Source organism: Sinohyriopsis cumingii, chromosome 10 (genome assembly GCF_028554795.1).
Source record: "Sinohyriopsis cumingii isolate HCF-2022 chromosome 10, ASM2855479v2, whole genome shotgun sequence".
Lineage (NCBI taxonomy): Eukaryota > Metazoa > Mollusca > Bivalvia > Unionida > Unionidae > Sinohyriopsis > Sinohyriopsis cumingii.
In genome coordinates this window covers 36,510,447-36,537,643 of record NC_142970.1, presented here as the reverse complement: position 1 = coordinate 36,537,643, position 27,197 = coordinate 36,510,447, and the positions used below count along the sequence as shown (strand labels likewise).

The following is a 27,197-nucleotide window of genomic DNA, read 5'->3' as shown; positions in this document are numbered from 1 at the left end:
AATGTCAAACTTAGAAAGGAAGAAAAGTGGTTTCTAAGCCATACCACATGGACATGAATTTTGATAACAATGTCAAACTTAGAAAGGAAGAAAAGTGGTTTCTAAGCCATACCACATGGACATGAATTTTGATAACAATGTCAAACTTAGAAAGGAAGAAAATTGGTTTCTAAGCCATACCACATGGACATGAATTTTGATAACAATGTCAACCTTAGAAAGGAAGAAAATTGGTTTCTAAGCCATACCACATGGACATGGATTTTGATAACAATGTCAAACTTAGAAAGGAAGAAAATTGGTTTCTAAGCCATACCACATGGACATGGATTTTGATAACAATGTCAACCTTAGAAAGGAAGAAAACTGGTTTCTAAGCCATACCACATGGACATGGATTTTGATAACAATGTCAAACTTTGAAAGGAAGAAAACTGGTTTCTAAGCCATACCACATGGACATGAATTTTGATAACAATGTCAAACTTAGAAAGGAAGAAAATTGGTTTCTAAGCCATACCACATGGACATGGATTTTGATAACAATGTCAAACTTTGAAAGGAAGAAAATTGGTTTCTAAGCCATACCACATGGACATGGATTTTGATAACAATGTCAAACTTAGAAAGGAAGAAAATTGGTTTCTAAGCCATACCACATGGACATGGATTTTGATAACAATGTCAAACTTAGAAAGGAAGAAAAGTGGTTTCTAAGCCATACCACATGGACATGGATTTTGATAACAATGTCAAACTTAGAAAGGAAGAAAATTGGTTTCTAAGCCATACCACATGGACATGGATTTTGATAACAATGTCAAACTTTGAAAGGAAGAAAACTGGTTTCTAAGCCATACCACATGGACATGGATTTTGATAACAATGTCAAACTTTGAAATGAAGAAAACTAGTTTCTAAGCCATACCACATGGACATGAATTTTGATAACAATGTCAAATTTAGAGTCAGTAAAAAAAAAACCAACAATAAAATGTACATGCATATTCTCAAATGTGTGTCTACCTTGACGTATATTTATGAAGTAATAAAAATTCCTTTGAAGTCAAGAAGGACTGGTAAGATGAAAAAGCTGTATGCAGTGTTCTACACATAATAAGCACCAAGTTTGAGACTCTAGTTATCATAAACCTAAAAAAACCTCTTCATTACTAATTGGTATTAATAATTTTAACACTGCCACTGTTATGTCAAAGTGCAATTTACATTTCTTTTACATGATAATATGTCAATAAAAAAATTATGTGATAAACAACAATACCTGTCACTATGAGTGTGGCTTCTGTAGTCAAGTCAGAGTAGGTGCAGGTGACCAGACCCTGATCACTGGGACGGCACTTGGTAATTGTTAGTGAGTGCTTCTTAATCTCTCTCTCAATGGCATACTTTGGACTGGCCTCCACTTTCTGACCTTTGACTGTCCATGTAACATTGACATTGGGAATGGACAGCTCACATACAAAATAGGCTGACTCCATTTCCTTGACTGTGAGGTCCTTGAGAGGTGTAATCCATTCCCACTGGAAATAATTATTATATTTGATTCAATTTGAGCAATAAGTTTATTCCTTGACAAAATTTGAAGAATATATTTAAATGATGGTGAACAGTATCATCCCAAAATTTGTATTATTTCATTTGTAGATCCTTATTTAAGTGGCTTTCTTGACTGCAATGTTTTTGACTTTCTGTGGTGCTGGTCATGCTAGCATAATCTGATGATTATTTTGTCATCTTTATTGAGTCATGCTAGCATAATCTGATGGTTATTTTGTCATTTTTATTAAGTCATGCTAGCATAATCTGATGGTTATTTTGTCATCTTTATTAAGTCATGCTAGCATAATCTGATGGTTATTTTGTCATTTTTATTAAGTCATGCTAGCATAATCTGATGGTTATTTTGTCATCTTTATTAAGTCATGCTAGCATAATCTGATGGTTATTTTGTCATCTTTATTAAGTCATGCTAGCATAATCTGATGGTTATTTTGTCACTTTTATTAAATGGCCAACAGCACTGAGTAAGCAGACACAGTCATGTGATTGGTTATTTAATGGTTATGAAAGTAAGATTTATGAGCAATTACACCAACCAAAATACAAAAACCATAAGCAATTTGTAATACGAAACCTAGTTTAGAAAAACAACAATACTGCAGTCATATTGTTTAAATAACTGTAAGTACATCAACAATAAATGATGTCCCTCAGTATAATTTTTATTTTATACAAATAAAAGCAAGTAAATTTTAAAATGTATGTCAATGACCTATCCTGATCGAATATTGCAAGTGATATTCACCTTCTCAATGACCTAAAACATGACTTACTGTGACCTTAGGAATGGTTAGCTCCAGAGCATCCACCTCATCCTTTTCTACCTCCTTGGGTGGCCGGATATACTGGAGTTGTTGTTCCTCAGTCAAAGGTTTTTCTGCCTTGGGAGCGGCAGGTTTTGGTGGCATTGCCTCCAACTCTGGCAACTCACGCTCAGGAATTTCTATCTTTGGCAGTGCAGGTTTCTCCAAGAGCTGAAAAATTAAGATTTAAATTGTAGCTTACATATTTCATGTACAGCATAAAGTGTGAAAAGTGTAAAACTATATCTACTGTTGAATACTGTGCCAGCAGATGCATACAAGTGTGGGCAGTGTAGACCTATATCTATTGTTGAATACTATGCCAGCAGATGCCTACAAGTGTGAACAGTGTAGACCTATGCCTACTGTTGAATACTATGCCAGCAGATGCATCCAAGTGTGAACAGTGTAGACCTATGTCTACTGTTGAATACTATGCCAGCAGATGCATCCAAGTGTGGGCAGTGTAGACCTATATCTACTGTTGAATACTATGCCAGCAGATGCATACAAGTGTGGGCAGTGTAGACCTATATCTATTGTTGAATACTATGCCAGCAGATGCCTACAAGTGTGAACAGTGTAGACCTATATCTATTGTTGAATACTATGCCAGCAGATGCATACAAGTGTGGGCAGTGTAGACCTATATCTATTGTTGAATACTGTGCCAGCAGATGTCTACAAGTGTGAACAGTGTAGACCTATGTCTACTGTTGAATACTGTGCCAGCAGATGCATACAAGTGTGGGCAGTGTAGACCTATATCTATTGTTGAATACTGTGCCAGCAGATGCATACAAGTGTGAACAGTGTAGACCTATGTCTACTGTTGAATACTGTGCCAGCAGATGCCTACAAGTGTGGGCAGTGTAGACCTATATCTATTGTTGAATACTGTGCCAGCAGATGCCTACAAGTGTGAACAGTGTAGATCTATGTCTACTGTTGAATACTATGCCAGCAGATGCATCCAAGTGTGGGCAGTGTAGACCTATGTCTACTGTTGAATACTATGCCAGCAGATGCATACAAGTGTGGGCAGTGTAGACCTATATCTATTGTTGAATACTGTGCCAGCAGATGCCTACAAGTGTGGGCAGTGTAGACCTATATCTATTGTTGAATACTATGCCAGCAGATGCCTACAAGTGTGAACAGTGTAGACCTATGTCTACTGTTGAATACTGTGCCAGCAGATGCATACAAGTGTGGGCAGTGTAGACCTATGTCTACTGTTGAATACTGTGCCAGCAGATGCATACAAGTGTGGGCAGTGTAGACCTATATCTATTGTTGAATACTGTGCCAGCAGATGCCTACAAGTGTGGAGAGTGTAGACCTATATCTGCTGTTGAATACTGTGCCAGGAGATGACCAATTTGTTATGCTATTCAACTGAAATCAGTAAGTACAATGAATACCACAGACCTACATCAAGTACCATTGCCAGCTGATTTTTGACATTTCATGGCTGCTACAACCCAAGACTTTAAAGACCCTATGAAGACCAATCATTCTGTGGAAGCAACAAGACCACTTCCCAAAAGTACAAAGATGAGCACATATGAAAACGTTACTTTTCACAAAGTCATGAAAACTGACACTCACAAAAGTAAATGACTTCCTAGCAGCTATGCGCACAACATATGGCTTTGGTCTAAACACATCATTTGTTTGACAAACTGACACTCACAAAAATAAATGACTTCCTAGTAGCATTGCAGAGTCACAACATAAGGCTTTAATCTAAACACAACATTTATTTGATTAAGCACTGAACCCGAAATGACCTAATATAAAATTTAATGAAAGTGTAAAGGTACTGAATGAATTTTACACATTTTGGGCAGGTATAAAATAAAGTAGTGTTTCAGAATGTAGGACATAATTTTTTCAAATAATATGCAGAATAAATACAAAAAGACTGATCTATTACTAGGATCGAAATTTATTTTACCTGTTATAGCAGTCTTCATGTTCTGATTTGGGTCATATGTTGTTTTACATGGTATTTGCTTGTAGAAAATGTATGCCAAGTTATTGACCCAGATCTGCATCTACATAATGTATTAGCATATCAGGGTATATGATGAAATTTGAAGAAAATAGCCTAGACACTGATATGCTGGTGCATTACGTGACAGTACATCCAGGTTTTTGCAGAGGATCGATGTCAGTAATGTCAGCAAATCATTGCTAATACATAAATTTGAGTCTGCTTAGCTACACAACAAGGAACCCACCACTCTAATACAATTCTGAAATTTGAAATAAATATCAGCTCTAGTTTTATCTTGTGCTTCGTAATATTTACCGAAGACTTCCGTCGTTTCTCCAAGATCTGGAAAGCAATTGGCTCCTCCTCTTCTTGGAACAGTTCTGGTTGTTTTTCCTCCTCTGTTGGTTTGGCCTCTTCTTCAACATGGCGTAATTTAGGTAACCAGTCTGCACTGACATCTTCATCTTTACGATCATATTCCCTGTTTGTAGCAAATAATCATTTTAATACATAAGCCAGCTTAATACAGTTTACTGTCAGATATATTATCAAATATGTTCGATAAATCTATGTAATTAACACATATTACCAAATTATATTTCAAGATAAATCTATGTAATTAACAAATGTTACCAAATTATATTTCAAGATAAATCTATGTAATTAACACATATTACCAAATTATATTTCAATGTATTTGTGCAAAAAATATGAAATGAGTAAGTACAATGAGATGCTCCTATTTGCAAATAATGAGAGTCTAGATTATCCTTTTATTAACTAAATCTAGCTGTAAAGTGCCTAGATCACAGGGCATAACTTCACAATTCATCTGGCATCAAATGTTTGGATCAAAGGGCCTAACATAACAATCTACCCAGAATGAAGAGTCTGGATCACAGGGCAAAACATTGTAATTCATCCAGCATCAAGTATCTAGATCACAGGGCATAACATCACAATTCACCTAACATCAAGTGTCTAGATCACAGGGCATAACATCACAATTCACCTAACATCAAGTGTCTAGATCACAGGGCAAAACAATGTAATTCACCCAGCATCAAGTGTCTAGATCACAGGGCAAAACATCACAATTCACCTAACATCAAGTGTCTAGATCACAGGGCATAACATCACAATTCACCTAACATCAAGTGTCTAGATCACAGGGCATAACATCACAATTCACCTAACATCAAGTGTCTAGATCACAGGGCAAAACATCACAATTCACCTAGCATCAAGTGTCTAGATCACAGGGCAAAACAATGTAATTCACCTAACATCAAGTGTCTAGATCACAGGGCATAACATCACAATTCACCTAACATCAAGTGTCTAGATCACAGGGCATAACATCACAATTCACCCAGCGTCAAATATAAATGTAGGCAGGCATTTATGGTTGTGAGGGAAATGTTATATGAGTATACATGTGAACATGTATATGAATCAGTATGTGTATTGGTACATATACATACCTATGAATGAGTATGTGTACTGGTACACATACATACCTATAAAAGAGTATGTGTATTGGTACATATACATACCTAGGAATGAGTATGTGTATTGGTACATGTACATACCTAGGAATGAGTATGTGTATGGGTACATGTACATACCTAGGAATGAGTATGTGTATGGGTACATATACATACCTAGGAATGAGTATGTGTATTGGTACATATACATACCTATGAATGAGTATGTGTATTGGTACACGTACATATCTATGAATGAGTATGTGTACTGGTACAGATACATACCTATAAATGAGTATGTGTATTGGTACATGTACATACCTAGGAATGAGTATGTGTATTGGTACATGTCCATACCTATGCATGAGTATGTGTATTGGTACATGTACATACCTAGGCATGAGTATGTGTATTGGTACATGTACATACCTAGGCATGAGTATGTGTATTGGTACATGTACATACCTAGGAATGAGTATGTGTATTGGTACATGTACATACCTAGGAATGAGTATGTCTATTGGTACATGTACATACCTAGGAATGAGTATGTGTATTGGTACATGTACATACCTAGGAATGAGTATGTGTATTGGTATATGTACATACCTAGGAATGAGTATGTGTATTGGTACATATACATACCTAGGAATGATTATGTGTATTGGTACATATACATACCTAGGAATGAGTATGTGTATTGGTACATATACATACCTAGGAATGAGTATGTGTATTGGTACATATACATACCTAGGAATGAGTATGTGTATTGGTACATATACATACCTATGAATGAGTATGTGTATTGGTACATATACATACCTAGGAATGAGTATGTGTACTGGTACATATACATACATATAAATGAGTATGTGTATTGGTACATATACATACCTATGAATGAGTATGTGTATGGGTACATGTACATACCTAGGAATGAGTATGTGTATTGGTATATGTACATACCTATGAATGAGTATGTGTATTGGTACATATACATACCTAGGAATGAGTATGTGTACTGGTACATATACATACCTATGAATGAGTATGTGTATTGGTACATATACATACCTATGAATGAGTATGTGTATTGGTACATATACATACCTATAAATGAGTATGTGTATTGGTACATATACATACCTATGCATGAGCATGGCCTTCCAGTCTTCGGCTTCCTGGGGATTTGTTGTGACAATGAGAGTGGCAGCTTCCTCCACCTTTCCATGCTCATTAGTCGCAGTGGTGGTGTAAGTTCCAGCATCTTTATTTTTAATGTCCTTAATTTCAAGAACATGTTCTCCTGTGGTCATGTCTTTGTAAATCTTGGTCTTATCGCTGTCCTTAAGTTTGGCCCATTTACCTTTTGACCACTGCACTGTTGGTTCAGGTTGGCCATCAATCTTGCATCGAAAGATGGCAGTGTCACCTTTGAAAGAGTTACAACTTTCAGTTGCCTGTTTGTTATCTTTATTTAATAAAAATATGATCATCATGTGTAACATACATGTGTATCTTAATAACTGGAAAAGAAAACTAAAAATAAATTTAATCAAGATCTAGTATATTCAGCATTTTCATATTCAACAGATTTCAATATTTGAGTTAAATAATTCATAAATGTGAATGATATTTGGAATCGACACTTTATAAGGCTTCATTTTTTACACATGAGAGGAATTCTTCTTTAATCCATTCAGTTTTACAATAATGGCACTTAGAACATTCATTTTTCTTCTATGTTGGTGAACATATTTAAAGTTTAAGAAATAACTTCTTGTATGTCAAAATATGTTTTAGTTTATTAACTTACAAATAACTGTTTTCTAAATTGTATTAGCGTGTAATTTATATAATATTTTTGGGACAAAGATTATGGTGCACAGTTCCAACATATTGTTTCAAATGTAAAAGATAAATCAGACGTTGCTCATTCATGTTACATAGGGATATTATGAGTAGTTTAAATAAAACAACAAACAAGGTCCAAAACTTTACAACAGCATAACAAGCCCAGAACATTAAAACAGCATGAAAAGGCTCAGAACTTAAAACAGCATGAAAAGACCCAAAACATGAAAACAGCATGAAAAGGCTCAGAACTTTAAAACAGCATGAAAAGACCCAGAACATTAAAACAGCATGAAAAGACCCAGAACATTAAAACAGCATGAAAAGACCCAGAACATTAAAACAGCAAGAAAAGACCCAGAACATTAAAACAGCATGAAAAGACCCAGAACATTAAAACAGGATGAAAAGGCTCAGAACATTAAAACAGGATGAAAAGGCCCAGAACATTAAAACAGTATGAAAAGACCCAGAACATTAAAACAGGATGAAAAGGCTCAGAACATTAAAACAGGATGAAAAGGCTCAGAACTTTAAAACAGGATGAAAAGGCTCAGAACATTAAAACAGTATGAAAAGACCCAGAACATTAAAACAGGATGAAAAGGCTCAGAACATTAAAACAGGATGAAAAGGCTCAGAACTTTAAAACAGCATGAAAAGACCCAGAACATTAAAACAGGATGAAAAGACCCAGAACTTTAAAACAGCATGAAAAGACCCAGAACATTAAAACAGCATGAAAAGACCCAGAACATTAAAACAGGATGAAAAGACCCAGAACATTAAAACAGGATGAAAAGGCCCAGAACATTAAAACAGGATGAAAAGGCCCAGAACATTAAAACAGGATGAAAAGGCCCAGAACATTAAAACAGTATGAAAAGACCCAGAACATTAAAACAGGATGAAAAGGCCCAGAACATTAAAACAGGATGAAAAGGCTCAGAACATTAAAACAGGATGAAAAGGCTCAGAACTTTAAAACAGTATGAAAAGACCCAGAACATTAAAACAGGATGAAAAGGCCCAGAACATTAAAACAGGATGAAAAGGCTCAGAACTTTAAAACAGCAAGAAAAGACCCAGAACATTAAAACAGGATGAAAAGGCCCAGAATATTAAAACAGGATGAAAAGACCCAGAACATTAAAACAGCATGAAAAGGCCCAGAACATTAAAACAGCATGAAAAGACCCAGAACATTAAAACAGCATAAACAAGCCCAGAACATTAAAACAGCATGAAAAGACCTAGAACATTAAAACAGCATGAAAAGGCTCAGAACTTTAAAACAGCATGAAAAGGTCCATAGTAATCTGTATGCACTGTGAGCTGTGGTCACAAGTTAAACAAATTGATAGTTGTAATGGTACATGACATCAAATATTCCTTAAATATCCAATGATACTCTTTTATGTTGTCCACAAACATTTAATCTTTAGGCTAGTCATCTTAATCCAGGAAAACTATGGACATTTAGTAAGCTATACAGCTTAGGCTAGTCATCTTAATCCAGGAAAACTATGGACATTTAGTAAGCTATACAGCTTAGGCTAGTCATCTTAATCCAGGAAAACAATGGACATTTAGTAAGCTATACAGCTTAGGCTAGTCATCTTAATCCAGGAAAACTATGGACATTTAGTAAGCTATACAGCTTAGGCTAGTCATCTTAATCCAGGAAAACTATGGACATTTAGTAAGCTATACAGCTTAGGCTAGTCATTTTAATCCAGGAAAACAATGGACATTTAGTAAGCTATACAGCTGTTTAAAATATACAAGTAATACAAAGCAAATTTTTGAGTATCTGAAAGCATGTACATGGGTGGGACCAGTGTTTCCAACATACATGAAGGGACCAGTGTTTCCAGTATACATGAAGGGACCATTGTTTCCAGTATACATAATTTGAAAGACATCACAAGTGATCTGTCAATCTCTAGGTTGTCAGTTTCTGTTCACACTTTCTATTTTTGACCTATTTACATATTAAGAACTTCACTTTTAATTGGCAACAAATAGCTATTATTGTGTTGATGTGCCACTTAAATGCTAATATATACATACTTATTTCAGTAGAAATACAAAACAGTAAATAATGCCAACTGCTTGGTAGGTGTGCTTTATTATTTTTAATTTGGTATGTTACTGTAAGTGTGGTTATTTTTGCCTTTTATTAGAATGCTGTAAAAATATTTATTTTCTGCATGGAATTAGATACTATTATGATAACTTTTGTTCTCTATGAAGAAAACAAGTGGCTAATGGCCATAAAGAATGGAAAACTGTTCAGGATATACTTGATCTACCTTCAAGAACTGTGCACTTGATGGGAGCCTGGATGAACTTTGGCATTCGACCTCTGACTTCAAGGTTTGCAGTGCAGATCTCTTCACCTCCGTTGTTAATGGCAACAGCCTTGACAGTGCCAGTCATGTCAGATGTGGGGTTTTTGATGCAAAGGGTGTACGTCTTGTTCTCTTTGTCAACATCCACAGTGACTGTGTCACCAAGCTCAATTTCCTTGTCATTGATGAACCTACAGATCATGAAAGAGAGCGGGAAGTTATTATTTACATGTGAAAATAACCTGTTTATCTTGTTTTGCTTTGCAAGCACACAGACTAACTTTTAAATTTCTAGGATAAAACCCACCCAAGACAAATCATACAGTGTATAGTAAGTTAGCTTGGGTGAAAAATTTACAAAGACATAAATTTCCCTCTTCACTTCAAAGACTGTTTATTGGTGGTTTACTTTCACCAGTCAGAGCAACCAAAAACACAACAGGAAGCCCAAGTGGGAGTGAAAATGTTGACCTGATTGACATTTGCTATATAAACAAATGGAAAAGCACTTAGCCAAGAAATCTGGATCATAAAGATGATTTCTGTTACATGTTTGAATGCTATTGATTATTTATGTTATGAAAACAATTGTTTCAAGGTTTTTCAAGTTTTTGTATCCTCATCCATATCTGACCACACATCATTGTCATTTGTTCAAACATTATTGAAAGACCCTATTTCTGGGATGGTCTGTGTCAAAGTTGGTCAGTTCTGTTGAGTGAATTTTTTGAAAATAAATCTTGAACAGGTTTGTCTATTCTTAGCAAAGACAGCACTATTTGACAGCATAATGGCATCTATGTACAAATCTGAATGGCTTTCAAGCACGGTCACTTTCTGTCCAGCTTGGTCAAATTCTGTTAAGCAGTTACTTAGTTAAAAAGTCATTCAAGGATTTCTGAGTTTTTATTACAGCAACCATATTTATTTTATGGCAAACAGATGTCTATAGAAAAAGTACAATCCCTTAATGCCATAATACTTTTATGACCAGGTGTGCAAATAAAATGTAGCCAACAAAACAGTGAATTTATAATAGATATGTCCACTCTTAAATGTAATTATGCCCAGCATCTTTCCAAATAATAGAACTCAATTAAAATGAAAAGAAATCAAAATGATTATACAAGTTTAAATCAATATTCCCTTAGTAAGCAAGTGAAATTTAATTATCTTTGGTATCATGGGAACAGAAAAATAGAAGTGGACCATTTCTTAATACAGTGATCCCCTCCATTTAATGGCATCTTTCAAGAAACCTCCATTTCCTATGCAAAGGTAATGCATATTTACCATTCTGTCTCAATGACACCCCTCTTGTAAGACCTCTTTCAAGAGAGGTAGTCCATTAAATCCTACACAAGGTACCATAGTGACTGTACCATTATATCAGGTCACCTCTTCTTGTAAGACCTCTTTCAAGAGAGGTAGTCCATTAAATCCTACATAAGGTACCATTGTGACTGTACCATTATATCAGGTCACCTCCTCTTGTAAAACCTCTTTCAAGGTGACCTAGGACACCAGATCAAGCACAAAGGTATTGCATTTTTACCATTCTGTTGGTAGGCCACCTTATGTAAGGCATTTTTCATGAGTGCATGGCCACCGTATTCTGTACAAAGGTAGTGACATTTTACCATTTTGTCCGGAAGACATCCTGCTTGTAAGGACATATTTTTACCATTTTGTCAGCTTGTAAGGGCATCTTTTTACCATTTTGTCTGGAAGACACCCTGCTTGTAAGGGCATATTTTCATTGCATCTATGACTAAAAGAACATATCTCAATCAATGTCACTTGGGAGTTAGGCTCAAAACACAGTGATGCTGCCAAGTGTTAAACAGAGCCTCATTTTGTGCCTCTCCAACATTAAAATTTAATACTTTGGGAAATGTCTATTATGTTAACGAAACAAGAAAATGCATACCACTTCACTTGTGGCAATGGGAAGCCCTCTATCTTGGCTTCAAATCTGGCAAATCCATCTTCAGGAGCAACAATGTCTGATGGACGTCTAAGAATACTGGGCCTTCTGGCAGCTGTAAGAGAAATAGGTGTAGTCTCATAAACACCTGGCCTTGGATTACTAAAACTTAATCAGTAAATTCTTGAAGTTTTGCTCCAAACTCAATGGACACTATATTCCCATATGACTAAAACATTGTGGTTTTAATTTACATTGATTAAAATGACCAGAGCTGAAAAATTCAAGCAGATATCAATAGAAACTTGGGAGAGATTAAATCCATCAAGGCTGACTAAATGTTTATTCTCTGTCTTGAAAATTCTAAAAATTCAAGGCAATGACTGCTTGACGATTTGTTGAAAGATAAGGTATCAATGATTGTGAGTATTATATTCCAGAAAGGATGCAGATACATATAAATTAGAAAGAGTCTCAAAGGGAAGATAAGACTCAGCTGACATATTCTGGCAAAGACCAAGCAATGAAGTAAGTTAATTTGTATGCATGGTTTGGTTTGGCAATAGCGAATTCACTTTAACAAGCTGAACCAAAACCACTAATGAAGGCTTGGCAATAGCGAATTCATTATAACAAGCTGAACCAAAACCACTAATGAAGGCATGGCAATAGGGAATTCATTAGAACAAGCTGAACCAAAACCACTAATGAAGGCATGGCAATAGCGAATTCATTATAACAAACTGAACCAAAACCACTAATGAAGGCATGGCAATAGCGAATTCTTTATAACAAGCTGAACCAAAACCACTAATGAAGGCTTGGCAGTAGCGAATTCATTATAACAAGCTGAACCAAAACCACTAATGAAGACTTGGCAATAGCGAATTCATTATAACAAGCTGAACCAAAACCACTAATGAAGGCTTGGCAATAGCAAATTCATTATAAAAAGCTGAACCAAAACCACTAATGAAGGCATGGCAATAGCGAATTCATTATAACAAGCTGAACCAAAACCACTAATGAAGGCTTGGCAATAGCAAATTCATTATAAAAAGCTGAACCAAAACCACTAATGAAGGCTTAGCAATAGCAAATTCAATAAAACAAGCTGAACCAAAACCACTAATGAAGGCATGGCAATAGCGAATTCATTATAACAAGCTGAACCAAAACCACTAATGAAGGCATGGCAATAGCAAATTCATTTTAACAAACTGAACCAAAACCACTAATGAAGGCCTGAAAAAAATAAATTCATTACAAAGAACAAAGAAACTGAAAGTACTAATGAAGCCTTGACAATAATGAATTCATTATAAAGTAACAATGAACCAAAACCACTAACGAAGGCCTGACAAAAGCAAATTCATTATAAAGTAACATGAATCAAACTCACTAATTAAGGCTTGACAAAAATGAATTCATTATAAAGTAACAATGAACCAACGCCACTAATAAAGACTTGACAAAAGCAAATTCATGACAAAAGTAACAATGAACCAAAACCACTAATTAAGGCTTGACAAAAATTCATTACAAACCAACAATAAACCAAAACCACTAATAAAAGCTTCACAACAATGAATTCATTAAAAAAAAATATTAAAAAACCAAAACTACTAATGAAGGCTTTACAAAAAGGAATTCATTAAAATAGTATCAATCAACCAAAACTACTAATGAAGGCTTGACAAAAATATATTAATCACAAAGTACTAGTGGTACTTCAGTATAACATGGGTATTATCAAGGATTCTTTAATTTCAGTCAATTTAGTTTAAACTTGTTTGTCAGCTTTTTATAACAAGTTTAAAATTCTTGGCTTTCAGCACCCAATAAGAATGTGATTTCACATGACAGATTCCATTATAACATGGTTTGCATAGAATTTAACTCCATTAATAAATTGGTTTGCATACAATATCACTCCATTATAGCATTATTTTTGCTTGTATCTTATCTAGAGTGTTAAAGCAGGCATATCTTCAACACGGTAGATTCTTATATCTTCAAATAACATCATAAATAAGGGTCACAGTTTCTTGTCATTTGTTTTAAGCCACATTTGTATTAATAATGAAGGAATGAGTAAAAAAAATCTCATAAATTTAAGCATCAGTGTGGATTGCAAGGGATCTCAATGCGAGTATTACTTACGTGCAACCTTCAGCCTGGCACTACAAGAAGTTTGACCAGCAGGGTTATGGGCACTGCAGCTGTAGGCTCCAGCATCACCAGGTCGGACATTCTTGATAATCATCCTATGAACCTTGTCCTCAACCTCAAACCGGATGTCCTCAGTCTCCCTAAGCTCTGTTGTAGTTTTCAACCTAGCATAGAAAGAGAAGTTTTAACTACAAAACATCTATGTACAGAAATAACAACAAGGAAAATTTATTAGACAGGTATAGATCAGGAGCTGCAAGAGGATAATACAAATATAAAACACTGAATGCAGAATGATAAAGAACAAATGAAAACAAAAAAATGTAAATGCATTTCATGAATGGATTTGAAAATCATTTACCACGCATTTCATGCTGCCAATAAAAATCCTGTCAAAACCATTTTGCATGATTCTTTACATGGATGGCCATTTTTTCACTCCTTACAAGTTGTGAGTTGTGACACCCTTCTTGTCAAGGCTGACAACAATTACAAGTTGTGAGTTGTGACACCCTTCTTGTCAAGGCTGACAACAATTACAAGTTGTGAGTTGTGACACCCTTCTTGTCAAGGCTGACAACAATTACAAGTTGTGAGTTGTGACACCCTTCTTGTCAAGGCTGACAACAATTACAAGTTGTGAGTTGTGACACCCTTCTTGTCAAGGCTGACAACAATTACAACTGATGTCTTGATGTCATTAATGCTGGTTATATCAGTTAAATTTTTATTGCAATGAAATGAAATACGGAAAAACTTTTGCAGAATGACACTATATGGCTGCATCTTTCACATTTATTGCAGTTACAATTATATTTTTTTATTATCATAAATTCAATGACACCTGTTTGCATTTTATTCTTTTTATTAAAACAGGTTTAAAAATACAAGATATGCAACAGATCTCCCTCTTTCACTCTTAAAAATGGAAAACACTACTTTGGTACATGCCATTCCATTTTATTCAAATGAACAAAAATGACAGGAAATGAATGGAAGTGATAAATGCAAAATCAAAATGTCATTTTAAGACCATAAATAAAAAAAATGAAATGATGGTTTAAATGCAAATGTGAATGGAATGCAAAAAGAGGGCAAATGGAGTGCAAATGAAATGCATATGGAGTGCAAATGAAGTGCAAATGAAATGCAAATGAAGTGCAAATGAAATGCAGATTTAGTATTTACCCATAATTCTGCATTACTGGTATAAGTATTATCTGTTAACAAAATATTTATTATTTAAAAACCTTATCGACCTATACTGAAGAATTAAGTTTATCATGGATCATGTAGATTGGATTTGTGTATCAAAGTTTACCATGTAACAAGGGTTTACTTGTGTAACATAGTTTACCATGCAACATGGGTCTGAGTTTCTTTGTGTAACAAAGTTTACCACATAACATGGGTCAGGTTTCTTTGTGGAACAAAGTTTACCATGTAACATGGGTCTAGGTTTAGGTATCAAACCATGCTTACCATGTGACATGGGGTTTAGGTTTGCCTGTGACTTCAACTTCAAAGATAACTGTCTCTTTTTCCACAGTTTCGACATTCTCCATCTTACGGATGAACTTGGGAGATTCTTTCTTCTCTGTAATTATAAAATATACAATCAGCAACTGTACAACAGTTAACAAAATAGCCAAGGCAGAAGAGCAGTGCATGAATAGAATAATAAACCATTCAATGAGATAAACTAGAGAAGTGGTGCAAAATTTAAAGGGAAATAACTCTGGCAGAATATATGCATGTACGGAATTGTTTTGTTTTATTTAATCCAATAATTAGTTCATAACAGCTATAAGTATCTCATGGTATGAGAAATATAACGAGACACTGAATCATTGAAGAAACCAATCTAATATCCTGAATTAATTCTCAAAGCAACTACAATTAATAAATATTAAATCTGTAAATTTATTGTTTTGACTGCAATAAAGATCACTCTATAAACCTTGGCAGCACATCAGCCATTCACACTGTGACTTTGACCTTTCAATTAGACTTCTATTCCTATGCATGTCCTATCCACTCTAGTTAAGTTTGATGTAAAATCTGATAGTAATATTAATAAAATGTCACCCTTGGAAACAAAAGATATAACCAGTTGCTGAAAATTTCAACAAAGGAAATCTAAAAATATTTTGCTCCATTACTCTGAGCTTTGAATTTTTGATGTGACATCTACAATATGTGTTTGTCCTTTGATGAACTTCTCTGCAAAGTCTGATGAAATTCAATTCACTGAAACAAGTCAGTTCCAAAGAGTAATTCATTTACCATGTGTCCTTAACCTTGGAACTTTTGACATGTACATTTTTAGATATATTTCACATCCTACTTTAAAATCCTATGCAATGACTCCTGACAATTTTTTCATGCAAATACGAGATACAACACTTTACCCATTGGCATGTATTAACTTTAATGTCCATCCTCATTAACTTGATATTTCATCAGTTTAGGTGCCCATCCTTAAGGATGTGGTTAAATTATCCTTAGGGATATTTCTTGTCCCTAGGGATGATATGGTCAAATTATCATTACGGATGTTTCTTGTCCCTAGGGATGATATGGTCAAATTATCATTATGGATGTTTCTTGTCCCTAGGGTTGATATGGTCAAATTATCATTACAGATGTTTCTTGTCCCTAGGGATGATACGGTCAAATTATCATTAAGGATGTTTCTTGTCCCTAGGGATGATATGGTCAAATTATCATTACGGATGTTTCTTGTCCCTAGGGATGATATGGTCAAATTATCATTAAGGATGTTTCTTGTCCCTAGGGATGATATGGTCAAATTATCATTACGGATGTTTCTTGTCCCTAGGGATGATATGGTCAAATTATCATTAAGGATGTTTCTTGTCCCTAGGGATGATATGGTCAAATTATCATTATGGATGTTTCTTGTCCCTAGGGTTGATATGGTCAAATTATCATTACGGATGTTTCTTGTCCCTAGGGATGATATGGTCAAATTATCATTAAGCATGTTTCTTGTCCCTAGGGATGATATGGTCAAATTATCATTAAGGATGTTTCTTGTCCCTAGGGATGATATGGTCAAATTATCATTACGGATGTTTCTTGTCCCTAGGGATGATATGGTCAAATTATCATTAAGGATGTTTCTTGTCCCTAGGGATGATATGGTCAAATTATCATTATGGATGGTTCTTGTCCCTAGGGATGATATGGTCAAATTATCATTACGGATGTTTCTTTTTCCCAGGTAAAGTTGTAGTCATAATGATGCACAAAGGAGATACCGACCTCAAAAAAAGAAAACCTTTAACCAAAACAGTTGTTGTTGGATAGAAGGACAGCCAATATGAATGCTTTGTCTGATCTTTCATGACATTTGTTGCAACTGAGGCAAAAGAAAGTGAGAAAAAAGATTATTCAAAAAACCTTCAACAGTGAGGATGGCAATGGTCTCTGCTTCTCCTGCTTTGTTTTTAGCAAGAGCCTTGATCTTCCCAGCATTCTCTAGCTCAGTGCTGTCAATACTCAAGCTATGCGTCATGTCGCCATAACCCTTGCGCTGCTCCGTATGGAAACGCAAGCCAGCCCCAATAGGCTGATCATTGATGAACCTGCAACAAAATATGGAAAATATACTTTGGCAGAAGAATGTAAGTAAAATACTTTTTTCTTGCGATTATTTGATGAAGTACAAATCTGAAAAAAAAATCATAGAAATTTTAGCCTATAAATGAATGTAATTTTGAGTTCTGTGATGCAACATTATGACATATGATGCCTGAAATTACATGATTGGAATATGTTTATCAACTTGCTTATAATCACTGACTGATAAGTATACTGCCGGAAAATAATATTACTAGTTTCATAGTTTGAAGGTAAAAAAACAACTCTTGAATTGGACAGTTGCTTTCTCTGGCATGTAATAATTTGAACTTTTCCAGATTTACTTCTCATGCAGAAACCTCTGTTCATGGAGTTTTAAAAAAATCAAGACTGTGCATACACACTTACCATGTGATCTCAGGCTGTGGCAGGCCCTTAACGGCACAGTCAAATCTGACAGGACGACCTTCACGGCACTCACGGTCTGACAATGGTCTTGTAAATTCTGGTCTTTCTGTTTTTCCTACAAAAGCCCAAGACATTGCAATGTGAAAGAAAAGATAAAACTGACAAGGAAAATTTTTAGTGTGAATTAGAGGACAGTAGACATGAACAAACATGGTAGTTTTTGTTCTTAAGCTCTACTCTGAAATTGAGACACTGAGTTCCTTCTTTGCAAAAGTGTAGATTTATCAATGTATCTCATAATTAAGACGCAAGAATAACTTTTCCTAAACTAAATGCCTACCTTCTACTGTGATGTTACTTGATATCTCAGCTGTGCCAGCAGAGTTTTGGGCAACACATTTATATTCACCCTCCAAGTCCATAGACATCTTCTTGATGGAAAGTGTGGCAGTTTCTTCTTCATGGGTTATCTTTACATTGGGAGTTTCCACCAACTCCTTGCCATTCCTGAGAAAAGAAACAAAACATCCCCATACATGAACATCTTGATATTTGTTTGTAATTATACTGAATGACTTGAACAAATTGATGTTCTCCATGCATAGCACATTGACATATACGAGTGTCATGAATTTATCATACAGTATGAACTGAAATGGGATGTTCTTGATGCGCATATCACTGACATACATGAATATCTTGTCATATATGTTTAATTATTCACAGTGACTTGAACAAATGGATGTTCTCCATGCACAGCACACTAACTTACATGAGCACCTTGCCATATGTTTTCAACTAGAGCAAAGCTTTTAAAGTGGATGTTCTACAAGCACAGTACACTAACTTACATGAACATTTTGCCATATGTGTTCAACTACAGTATGGCTTTTAAAATGGATGTTCACCATGCACAGCACACTAACTTACATTACCATCTTGCCATGTGTTTAACTACAGAATGGCTTGAACAAATGGATGTTCTCCATGCACAGTAATTTTTATTTTAAGTATTTGCTTGACTAAGCATTTGAGGTCAGGATTGAGAATATCATTCAAATAATCCCTTTCCAGCAGTGTTTCCCTTTATGCACATTTGTGCGTCAGGGACGCATGCTGGAGAAAATTGACGCACACATTTTGTTACCATGCGTTTTTTTGACGCAAAGGATTTTCATAATATGATCATGATTTGTTTAATACTCAATGCATTGGACGATGGATGGCATCGTATATACTTCGCGTACAGGCATTGACTGGTTCCCCGCTTTGTTTGCTCCCTGCCTTGCGCTCCTCTATTCGTATAGCAAAGTGCAACGCAGGGAACATATAAAACAATGAACCAGACTAGCATAGGCAATGTTATGACGGAGAAGCTTCCCCTAACTTAATAGAAAGAAGATGAATCAGTATCCTCCTTGATATTTGGATAAATGTGTTCTATGACGAAGTACAATGAAACCTATGATAGTACACATTTGATGAAAGGCAGTAAATTAACTCCCATTTGGTTAAAAAGATTTATTTGGCTTTTTGTATTGGCTTATATGTAATGTGTTGGACTATAATATTGTTCAGGAGACTCTTAAAAGTATGACTTTAAAAGAAATATGAACTAATAAAATTATTCTTTGAATGGACAATGCATTTGTTTGTTAACTGTGCATGTTGGTGTATTTGTATGTTTAGAGAAAGAGAGAGAGAATGTTGTGCAAGTTGCAATATCCCATTTCAAGCTGAAAAAGTACGAGTCTTATGAAAATTTGTCAGTACATTTTTGACCCCCACATTTTTTATTTGACCCCCAGTTTTGACACCTAGGGGTTTTTTGCACCCTCAATTTTACACCCCTGGGGGATACACTGCTTTCCAGTATGACTGATGTCAACATTTTGAAGTCAGGATTGAAAATATCATTCAAATAATCCCTTTCCAGTATAACTGATGTCAAAGTTTACTGCCATTCTGATTGTTCTCTGAAATCAGTTCTATGTGGACATCCCAGTGCATTATGTGGTGGCAGATCAGGGTCTGATTTTTGCAGTTTGAACTGACTTATAAGTAAGTACATATGGCACTTGCATATTACAGCTATTTGCAATAGAAAAGATAGAAGCAGATGATGTTCCCCAGGATACATTAATTCTCGGAAGATACACCTATGCTTGATTTAAACCCACCCCATACACTCTTAAAAATTTCTGGCAAGTTATTTAAGGATTGTTTTCTCCAATGATAACCACAATCATCGTTTTATAATATTTGTAAGACACATGTTCCCAGACTTTTAATTTGGTCAAGTATAGAATCTTAACAACATCTGTGTGTATACTTCTAGGAAAGGCTTGTCATTACTTATTTCTCCTATTTTTTCCTCTTCCATATTGTTTTGATTAAGCACATCAATATATCATCTACATTCATAACTATGACAGTTACATTATATTCTGGAAACTAAGACTTGAAAATACATTTAATCTTATAGCAGAAATTCCTCAAAAGGAAAAAATTTCTGTGAGAGTGAAGGAGGCTGAAGAATAAAGCATATCGATGTGTCAGCTATTGGCATTTCACTATAATGAGACCCTTTCTCTTGAATGTATTATTTTGCAAAATCTCATATGCAATATTATAAAACTTCGCTCTTACAGCACGAATGTTCTCAAAAAACTATTCAATACCAGTCTATGATAAATTGCTATTGCTAGTCTGAATATATTTTTAAAAAACAATCCAATACCAGTCTAAGATATGTTGATAGTAAATCTCATTAGACACAAGGACATCATCTATGTCTTACCTTAACCATGTGATCTCAGGACGTGGCAACCCAGTGACAGTACAGGTAAGCTGAAGTGGTTTCTCTTCCATAATGGCCTGTGGAGGGAAAGAATAATATACTTTGTGTGATATCACTCATTAATATCAATAAAAAAGGTTTAAAAATGCAAATCAAAACAATTTCCTACCATATAAACATACTTATAAGTTCAGTACAACTGCAGACTGCTTGCACCCAGATCTGCCATTACTTAATGTACCAGCAGACAAATCTGGATCCATGCAATTTGTTAGGAGTAATCAATAGAACAAACAATATAGATTCTGAACTGCCTGTGCATAATGCAGTGGCAGATAGGAGTCTATAATACTGTTTGCAGTTGTACTCGACTTTAATTAAGTAGCCGATATAAAGTTATTTTTAATTTCATTCCATATTTGATAATTATTTTACAATGCTACAAACTACACTTGCATTTGGAGAAAAAAACTACCCTAAAACTTCTTTGTCATTAAGTAACAATGTAAGCAGAATAAAAAAGAACTTATTCAATCATATTGCACAATGTAACACATCGTTCCAACTATTACCATAAGAAACAAGCTTTCAAATGAAGTTATTCATATTACACAATGTAACACATTGTTCCAACTATTACCATAAGAAACAAGCTTTCAAATGAAGTTATTCATATTACACAATGTAAAACATTGTTCCAATTATTACCATAAGAAATAAGCTTTCAAATGAAGTCATTTATATTACAAAGTGTAACACATTGTTCCAACTATTACCGTAAGAATCAAGCTTTCAAATGAAGTTAGTCAGTGGATTCCATTAGTTTTACTAATTAAAACTATTGTCATTCTTTGTACCAAGTAAAAGTTGGGTGTCAAAATCAAACTGCATTTACATCCTCCTAAATAATAGCAATATAAAGTACTCCATCACCATAGGACCTTTTGTTCAACTGGAAATATGGAGGATCAGTTCTGAGGTCTATAAATTGATTGTGTGAAAAAATTTAACTTGGTTTCTACCATGCATACAATATATTACAGGTTGTCAATGTTTGTCTCAAAATATATACTCAAACATGTTCTAAATGGATGAAAAGAAGGGTTTTACAAAAGCTACAGTAGCTCACTTGGTAGAACATTGGACTCATAATCCAAATCTTGCAGGTTTGATACCCATCCAGACCAGCCCAGTTTGGCTGCCTTGGCATGTCTTTGAGAAAGGCATTAAATTCCCATTTCCTTGGCATGACATAGCCAATGGTGTGCTGAAAAGTGCCAATGAAAAAAAAACAAAAAAAAACAAACAAACAACCTAACGCCAAGTTTCTATGCCATAAAACAATCTGTTTCATCTTTAGTATGTGTGTAATTCAACAGTCACTGTAAAGTACGTCAGCCCTTTGTCCTTCACATATTTCTTATGGAATGTTGTTCTCTATAATATACCACCAGGAATGAACAATTTTGGAGTTTGGATCAATGTAGAAAGTTTTCTTATCTGTTTAAAAAGAAATAAAATTCAATAGTAGCTTTGTTCTTTCAGTGCATACTAACAAACTATTTTTAATTGATAAATATATGTGGTAGTGCCAATCTCAGCAACAGAAAGTTTGTTTTAATACTGGCCAACAAGTCATGTAACTTTCACTGTCATGGCAACTTTGATGATACCGGCTGTCATCCTGAGACATTACTTCAATATCTTCTTTTTTCCAAGATGTCAGTTAAAAATCTATGAATTCTGGGTATATATATTTTATTATAAAGTCAATTCCTTCCTGTCTGAGTAGTGAGAATAAAGAATATGAAAATACTGTTGAGAAAAGCAATCACTGGAATATTATCAATCATAAGCTAGCATTTTACTTGTTTATAAGTTGAGTCCAACTGCAAACAACAAAGATCCAGATCTGCCATCACATAATGCATTGACAGATCTGGGTCTATCTTGTTTGTTCTACTTAAAACTCCTAAAAAACTGCAAAGACCTTGATGTACCAGTACATTATGGAACAGCTGATCTGGGTCTGTGCAGTTTGCAATGGGCCATCATGTAAAGGCAAGTATATAAGGTACCAATAATTGATTTTTTGATTTCCATTCCCATCCCATCCCTACTTCTTTACAAAGGAGTTTATGTTAGAAGGCAGGTATCGTCTTTGATGTCCCAATTCATTAAGTGGTAGTAAAATTATACATATGATGTCCTTCATTTCAAGGTCTCACTATAATGTGGTACACTCTATGGTTCCCATGAACAGCATTATAAGGAGGGAGCACTGTATCTACTCCATTATATGTGATAAATTAATCAAAGACACAAAACGTGTACATATGCTGCATTGTTTTTGCATGTGCGCATGTGTGCATGTTTTGGATTTTTAACTTAGTTTTAAAAAATGTTCAGTCATATCACTATGATGTCTGCAGTGTGGCAGTTTATAGTGATGTCTAGCACTGGGGCATTGTGCTGCAGACATGTAGCATGATGTCCAACCCAGTCACATTATCCTGACACCTGGCCAACCAGTCCTAACACTAACCTCTTAATGCTGAGTGCCAAGCAAGGCAGCTGCAAGTACCATTTTATAAGTCTTTGGTACGACATGGCCAGGGTTCGAACCCATGACATCCTGCATCCAAGGCAGATGCTCTAACTACTAGGTCAGCAGAGCAGTCACATTGTTTTTGCATTTTTCATCGATTCCTTTTGGGGTACACATACTGACTGAGATACAACACCTGCCTGAATGAGAATGATGGAGACATAATATTTTATATCTGTAATAAATCTTTACCACAATCTCTTCAAATGTGTCCTTGAATATGGGTGGCTGGGTCAGCTCCTGAGTACGAAGAACCAGTGGGGACTCTGACATTCTATCCCTCTTGATGTCTAAAATACAGCAAAACAATTCAAATCAATTGACAGTCAAAACAGGTTTAAAAAAATGAAGCTGATACCATGAAAACACTTTTGTGCATTTGCTAAATATGCTTCCCACCTCCACACTTGTGAAACTTTCAGTGTACGAGACTGGTTTTATATCTCCACACCTGTGATACTTTCAGTGTACCTGACTGGTTTCATACCTCCACACTTGTGATATCTACAGCGTACGAGACTGGCTTCATATCTCCACACCTCACAATTGTGCAACTCTAAGTTGAAACATGTTTTAATTCATATATTCTGAATAAAATAGAAGAAAAAAATCTACAGTATTTACCTTCATGATTTTAGAATACATATTACTGCAGTGTTTATCTTCATCATTTTAAAAGAAACTTATTAACCCTTTACCTCATACAGCATAGTTACAAAGTGCAGCACGCTATAAATAGAACACCTGTTACCTAGTCGACAGCATATGCATAGGCCTGCCTGTGAACTGTTAAACAATGTAGTGTATGTTACGTTTAACAGCAATTTTAACCATTTTACATTTTTGGTACACATCTATTATGTGTGGAAAAATTTAAGAGTAAAGTTCGATTGTTATAGGTGTGTAATTATTTTTCACTGAAGAATTTTTTATGTGCTTTAAAATCTTGAGAGAACTCGTTCACCATCATGTCAGTGAGGCCGCGTGACCAACTGTAGCTGTCATTTATAATTCAAAATTTACAAGTTTTTCGTCTGCGTCTACATCACTAAGTCATCTGAATTTGATAATTTTTAAAAACTAATTACTGCCTACATCAATATCAGAACCTTTACCTAAGTTATTGAATCTTTCACAGTTGTGATTCTAATCGTGTAAACTTCATAAGTACTGAATGAAATCTGCGACCTCCATTTTGGAGAGTAGAGATTATGACCCAGTTACTTTAAATAGCAGATATCAACCAGAGCATAAACAGTGACCACGTGATCTGACGTAATTGTCATTCACAGAAATGAATGTAGTATCTAATAGAAGGTTTTCCCTGAAGGTGGCGTTATGAAAACCGGCTTAAAATGGCTGATGTTTACAGCAGGCGTCAAAGGCGCTTCCATGCGAATGGAGTAGAGGCGTCAAAAGGTGCTTCCATGTGAATGGAGTAGAGGCGTCCAAAGACGCTTGCATGAGGTAAAGGGTTAAAACAGTGTTTACCTTTATGATTTTAGTAAAATAGAATACTTATTCTTGCAGTGTTTACATTTATGATTTTAGTGAAAAGAAGTAAAACATAATAAAAATACATAAAGTGAATAGGATGTAGCATAGACTGTTAAGTTAATAAATTAATTAAAATCCTGATGAATTATAATACTGATTAATTAATGGTCTTATCTTCCTCAAAATTTTTGTAAACTGATGCAATTTAATTAAAAAATTGTTCTGTTGATTATTTCAAGTACCAGAAATGCTTATATCTGAGGAAGTAAAACAAATATGGATGACGTGTACAAATCAAATTTGCAGAAAAACAGAAGAAAAAAGGATTTTAATATTTTAGCAAAACTTCTTGCCACTCAGTGGGACCAGTCTAGTCAATCTAGCTTGCTCCATTCTAAACAGATAAACTGTAATGGTGGAGACAGGTCAAGATAATAAAGTCATGAATTTTCCAAAACCATAAACATAAATTCCATGGTCTCACATAAAATTAAACAGTGACAAATGTATATTGGATCTGTTGTCAGATGAGGTTCTCTTGACAACACTATAGAAATCTCCAATATACTCACTTGACAGTCAAATCCAACTGCAAATAGCATAGATCCTAATCTACCATCACACAATGTTCCAGTATATCAGGGTTGATGTTGTTTGTTCTACTGATTACTTCTAATAAAATGCATAGACCAAGATTTGCTGCTGCATTATGCAGATCTGGGTTTGCTCAGTCTGCAGTTGGACTGGACTTGAGTAGATATGGTAAGTTTATTGTAACAGAGTGTTCTAAATACATTAAAGAATCTTGAGGTTAAGGCGACAAAGTGGACTTAGAACATTACAGAATCATAATCTTAACATAACAGACTGGACTCTGAACGATAAAGAAAATCTTAGGTCTAAGGTACATTACAAAATCAAAGTTTAAAGTTAACAGAGTAGACCCAGAACAGTACAGAATATTAAGGTCAAGGTTACAGAGTGGACTCAGAACTGTACAGAACCTTATGGTCAACGTAACAGAACAGACTCAGAATAGTACAGAACCTTAAGGTCAAACATAACAGAATAGACTCAGAACAGTACAGAACCTTAATGTCAAGGTAACAGAATAGACTCAGAACAGTACAGAACTTTAATGTCAAGGTAAGAGAATACACTCAGAACAGTACAGAACCTTAATGTCAAGGTAACAGAATAGACTCAGAACAGTACAGAACCTTAATGTCATGGTAACAGAACAGACTCAGAACAGTACAGAACCTTAATGTCAAGGTAACAGAATAGTCTCAGAACAGTACAGAACCTTAATGTCAAGGTAACAAAATAGACTCAGAACAGTACAGAACCTTAATGTCAAGGTAACAGAATAGACTCAGAACAGTACAGAACCTTAAGTCAATGTAAAAGACGAGACTAAGAACATTTACATTATTAATAATGAACAAAATAAATGACTGTAAGCATGTATGCTTAGTACAATCAACATATAAATCAATATCAAAACCATAATGTATAGACAGGCCACCACCAATTTTATCTGTCGTATTTTTAGTACATTTATTATTTATGGCTGCATCAAAAGCAAATTACAAAATGGTTTTCCAGTCAAAATAACTATCAGGATAAGGACCAAAATACAGCAAAACATCCACTTGGTCTAATGAATTTCTCATGCTAATCGGACTCCAAAATACAGTGAAACATCCACTTGGTCTAATGAATTTCTCATGCTAATCGGACTCCAAAATACAGTGAAACATCCACTTGGTCTAATGAATTTCTCATGCTAATTGGACTCCCTATTTTTATTTAATAACTGCTTTTATTCCATTTATTTATTATTGCATATAATTGTATTTCATGGGTTACCAGTGGTTTGTCAGTAGGGAGTTCCCAGTGGTTTGTTATAAGGGAGTTCCACTGCACTAAAGATGTGTGTGTTAGAAAGAAATTCTTGGTGGTTGGTTAGTAAGGAGTTCCCAGTGGTTTGTCAGAAAGTTCCAAGTGGTTTGTTATAAGGAAGTTCCCAGTCATTTGTTATAAAGGAGGTCCAGTCATTTGTTATAAGGGAGTTCACAATAGTTCATTATAA

General features: G+C 35.0%; 1 protein-coding gene across 38 annotated transcripts in view; it reads right to left on the bottom strand.

Annotated features, from left to right (window-relative positions):
• Window positions 1-27,197, bottom strand: part of LOC149789875 (uncharacterized) — a 704,306-nt gene that overhangs the window by 307,581 nt on the left and 369,528 nt on the right. For all 38 annotated transcript variants that reach the window (XR_016423748.1, XM_089971883.1, XM_089971882.1 and 35 more), the window contains 13 exons: window positions 23,798-23,895; window positions 20,998-21,074; window positions 18,538-18,704; window positions 18,198-18,312; window positions 17,610-17,794; window positions 15,666-15,780; window positions 14,175-14,347; window positions 12,015-12,126; window positions 10,046-10,275; window positions 7,023-7,308; window positions 4,702-4,867; window positions 2,355-2,555; window positions 1,283-1,541 (listed from right to left, as the gene is read on the bottom strand). Coding sequence is in view for 37 of the 38 variants with exons in the window: in XM_089971883.1 (XP_089828009.1) it covers window positions 1,283-1,541; window positions 2,355-2,555; window positions 4,702-4,867; window positions 7,023-7,308; window positions 10,046-10,275; window positions 12,015-12,126; window positions 14,175-14,347; window positions 15,666-15,780; window positions 17,610-17,794; window positions 18,198-18,312; window positions 18,538-18,704; window positions 20,998-21,074; window positions 23,798-23,895 (2,184 nt within the window). In the remaining variant the exon portion in view is untranslated. The remainder of the gene's footprint in view (window positions 1-1,282; window positions 1,542-2,354; window positions 2,556-4,701; window positions 4,868-7,022; window positions 7,309-10,045; window positions 10,276-12,014; window positions 12,127-14,174; window positions 14,348-15,665; window positions 15,781-17,609; window positions 17,795-18,197; window positions 18,313-18,537; window positions 18,705-20,997; window positions 21,075-23,797; window positions 23,896-27,197) is intronic.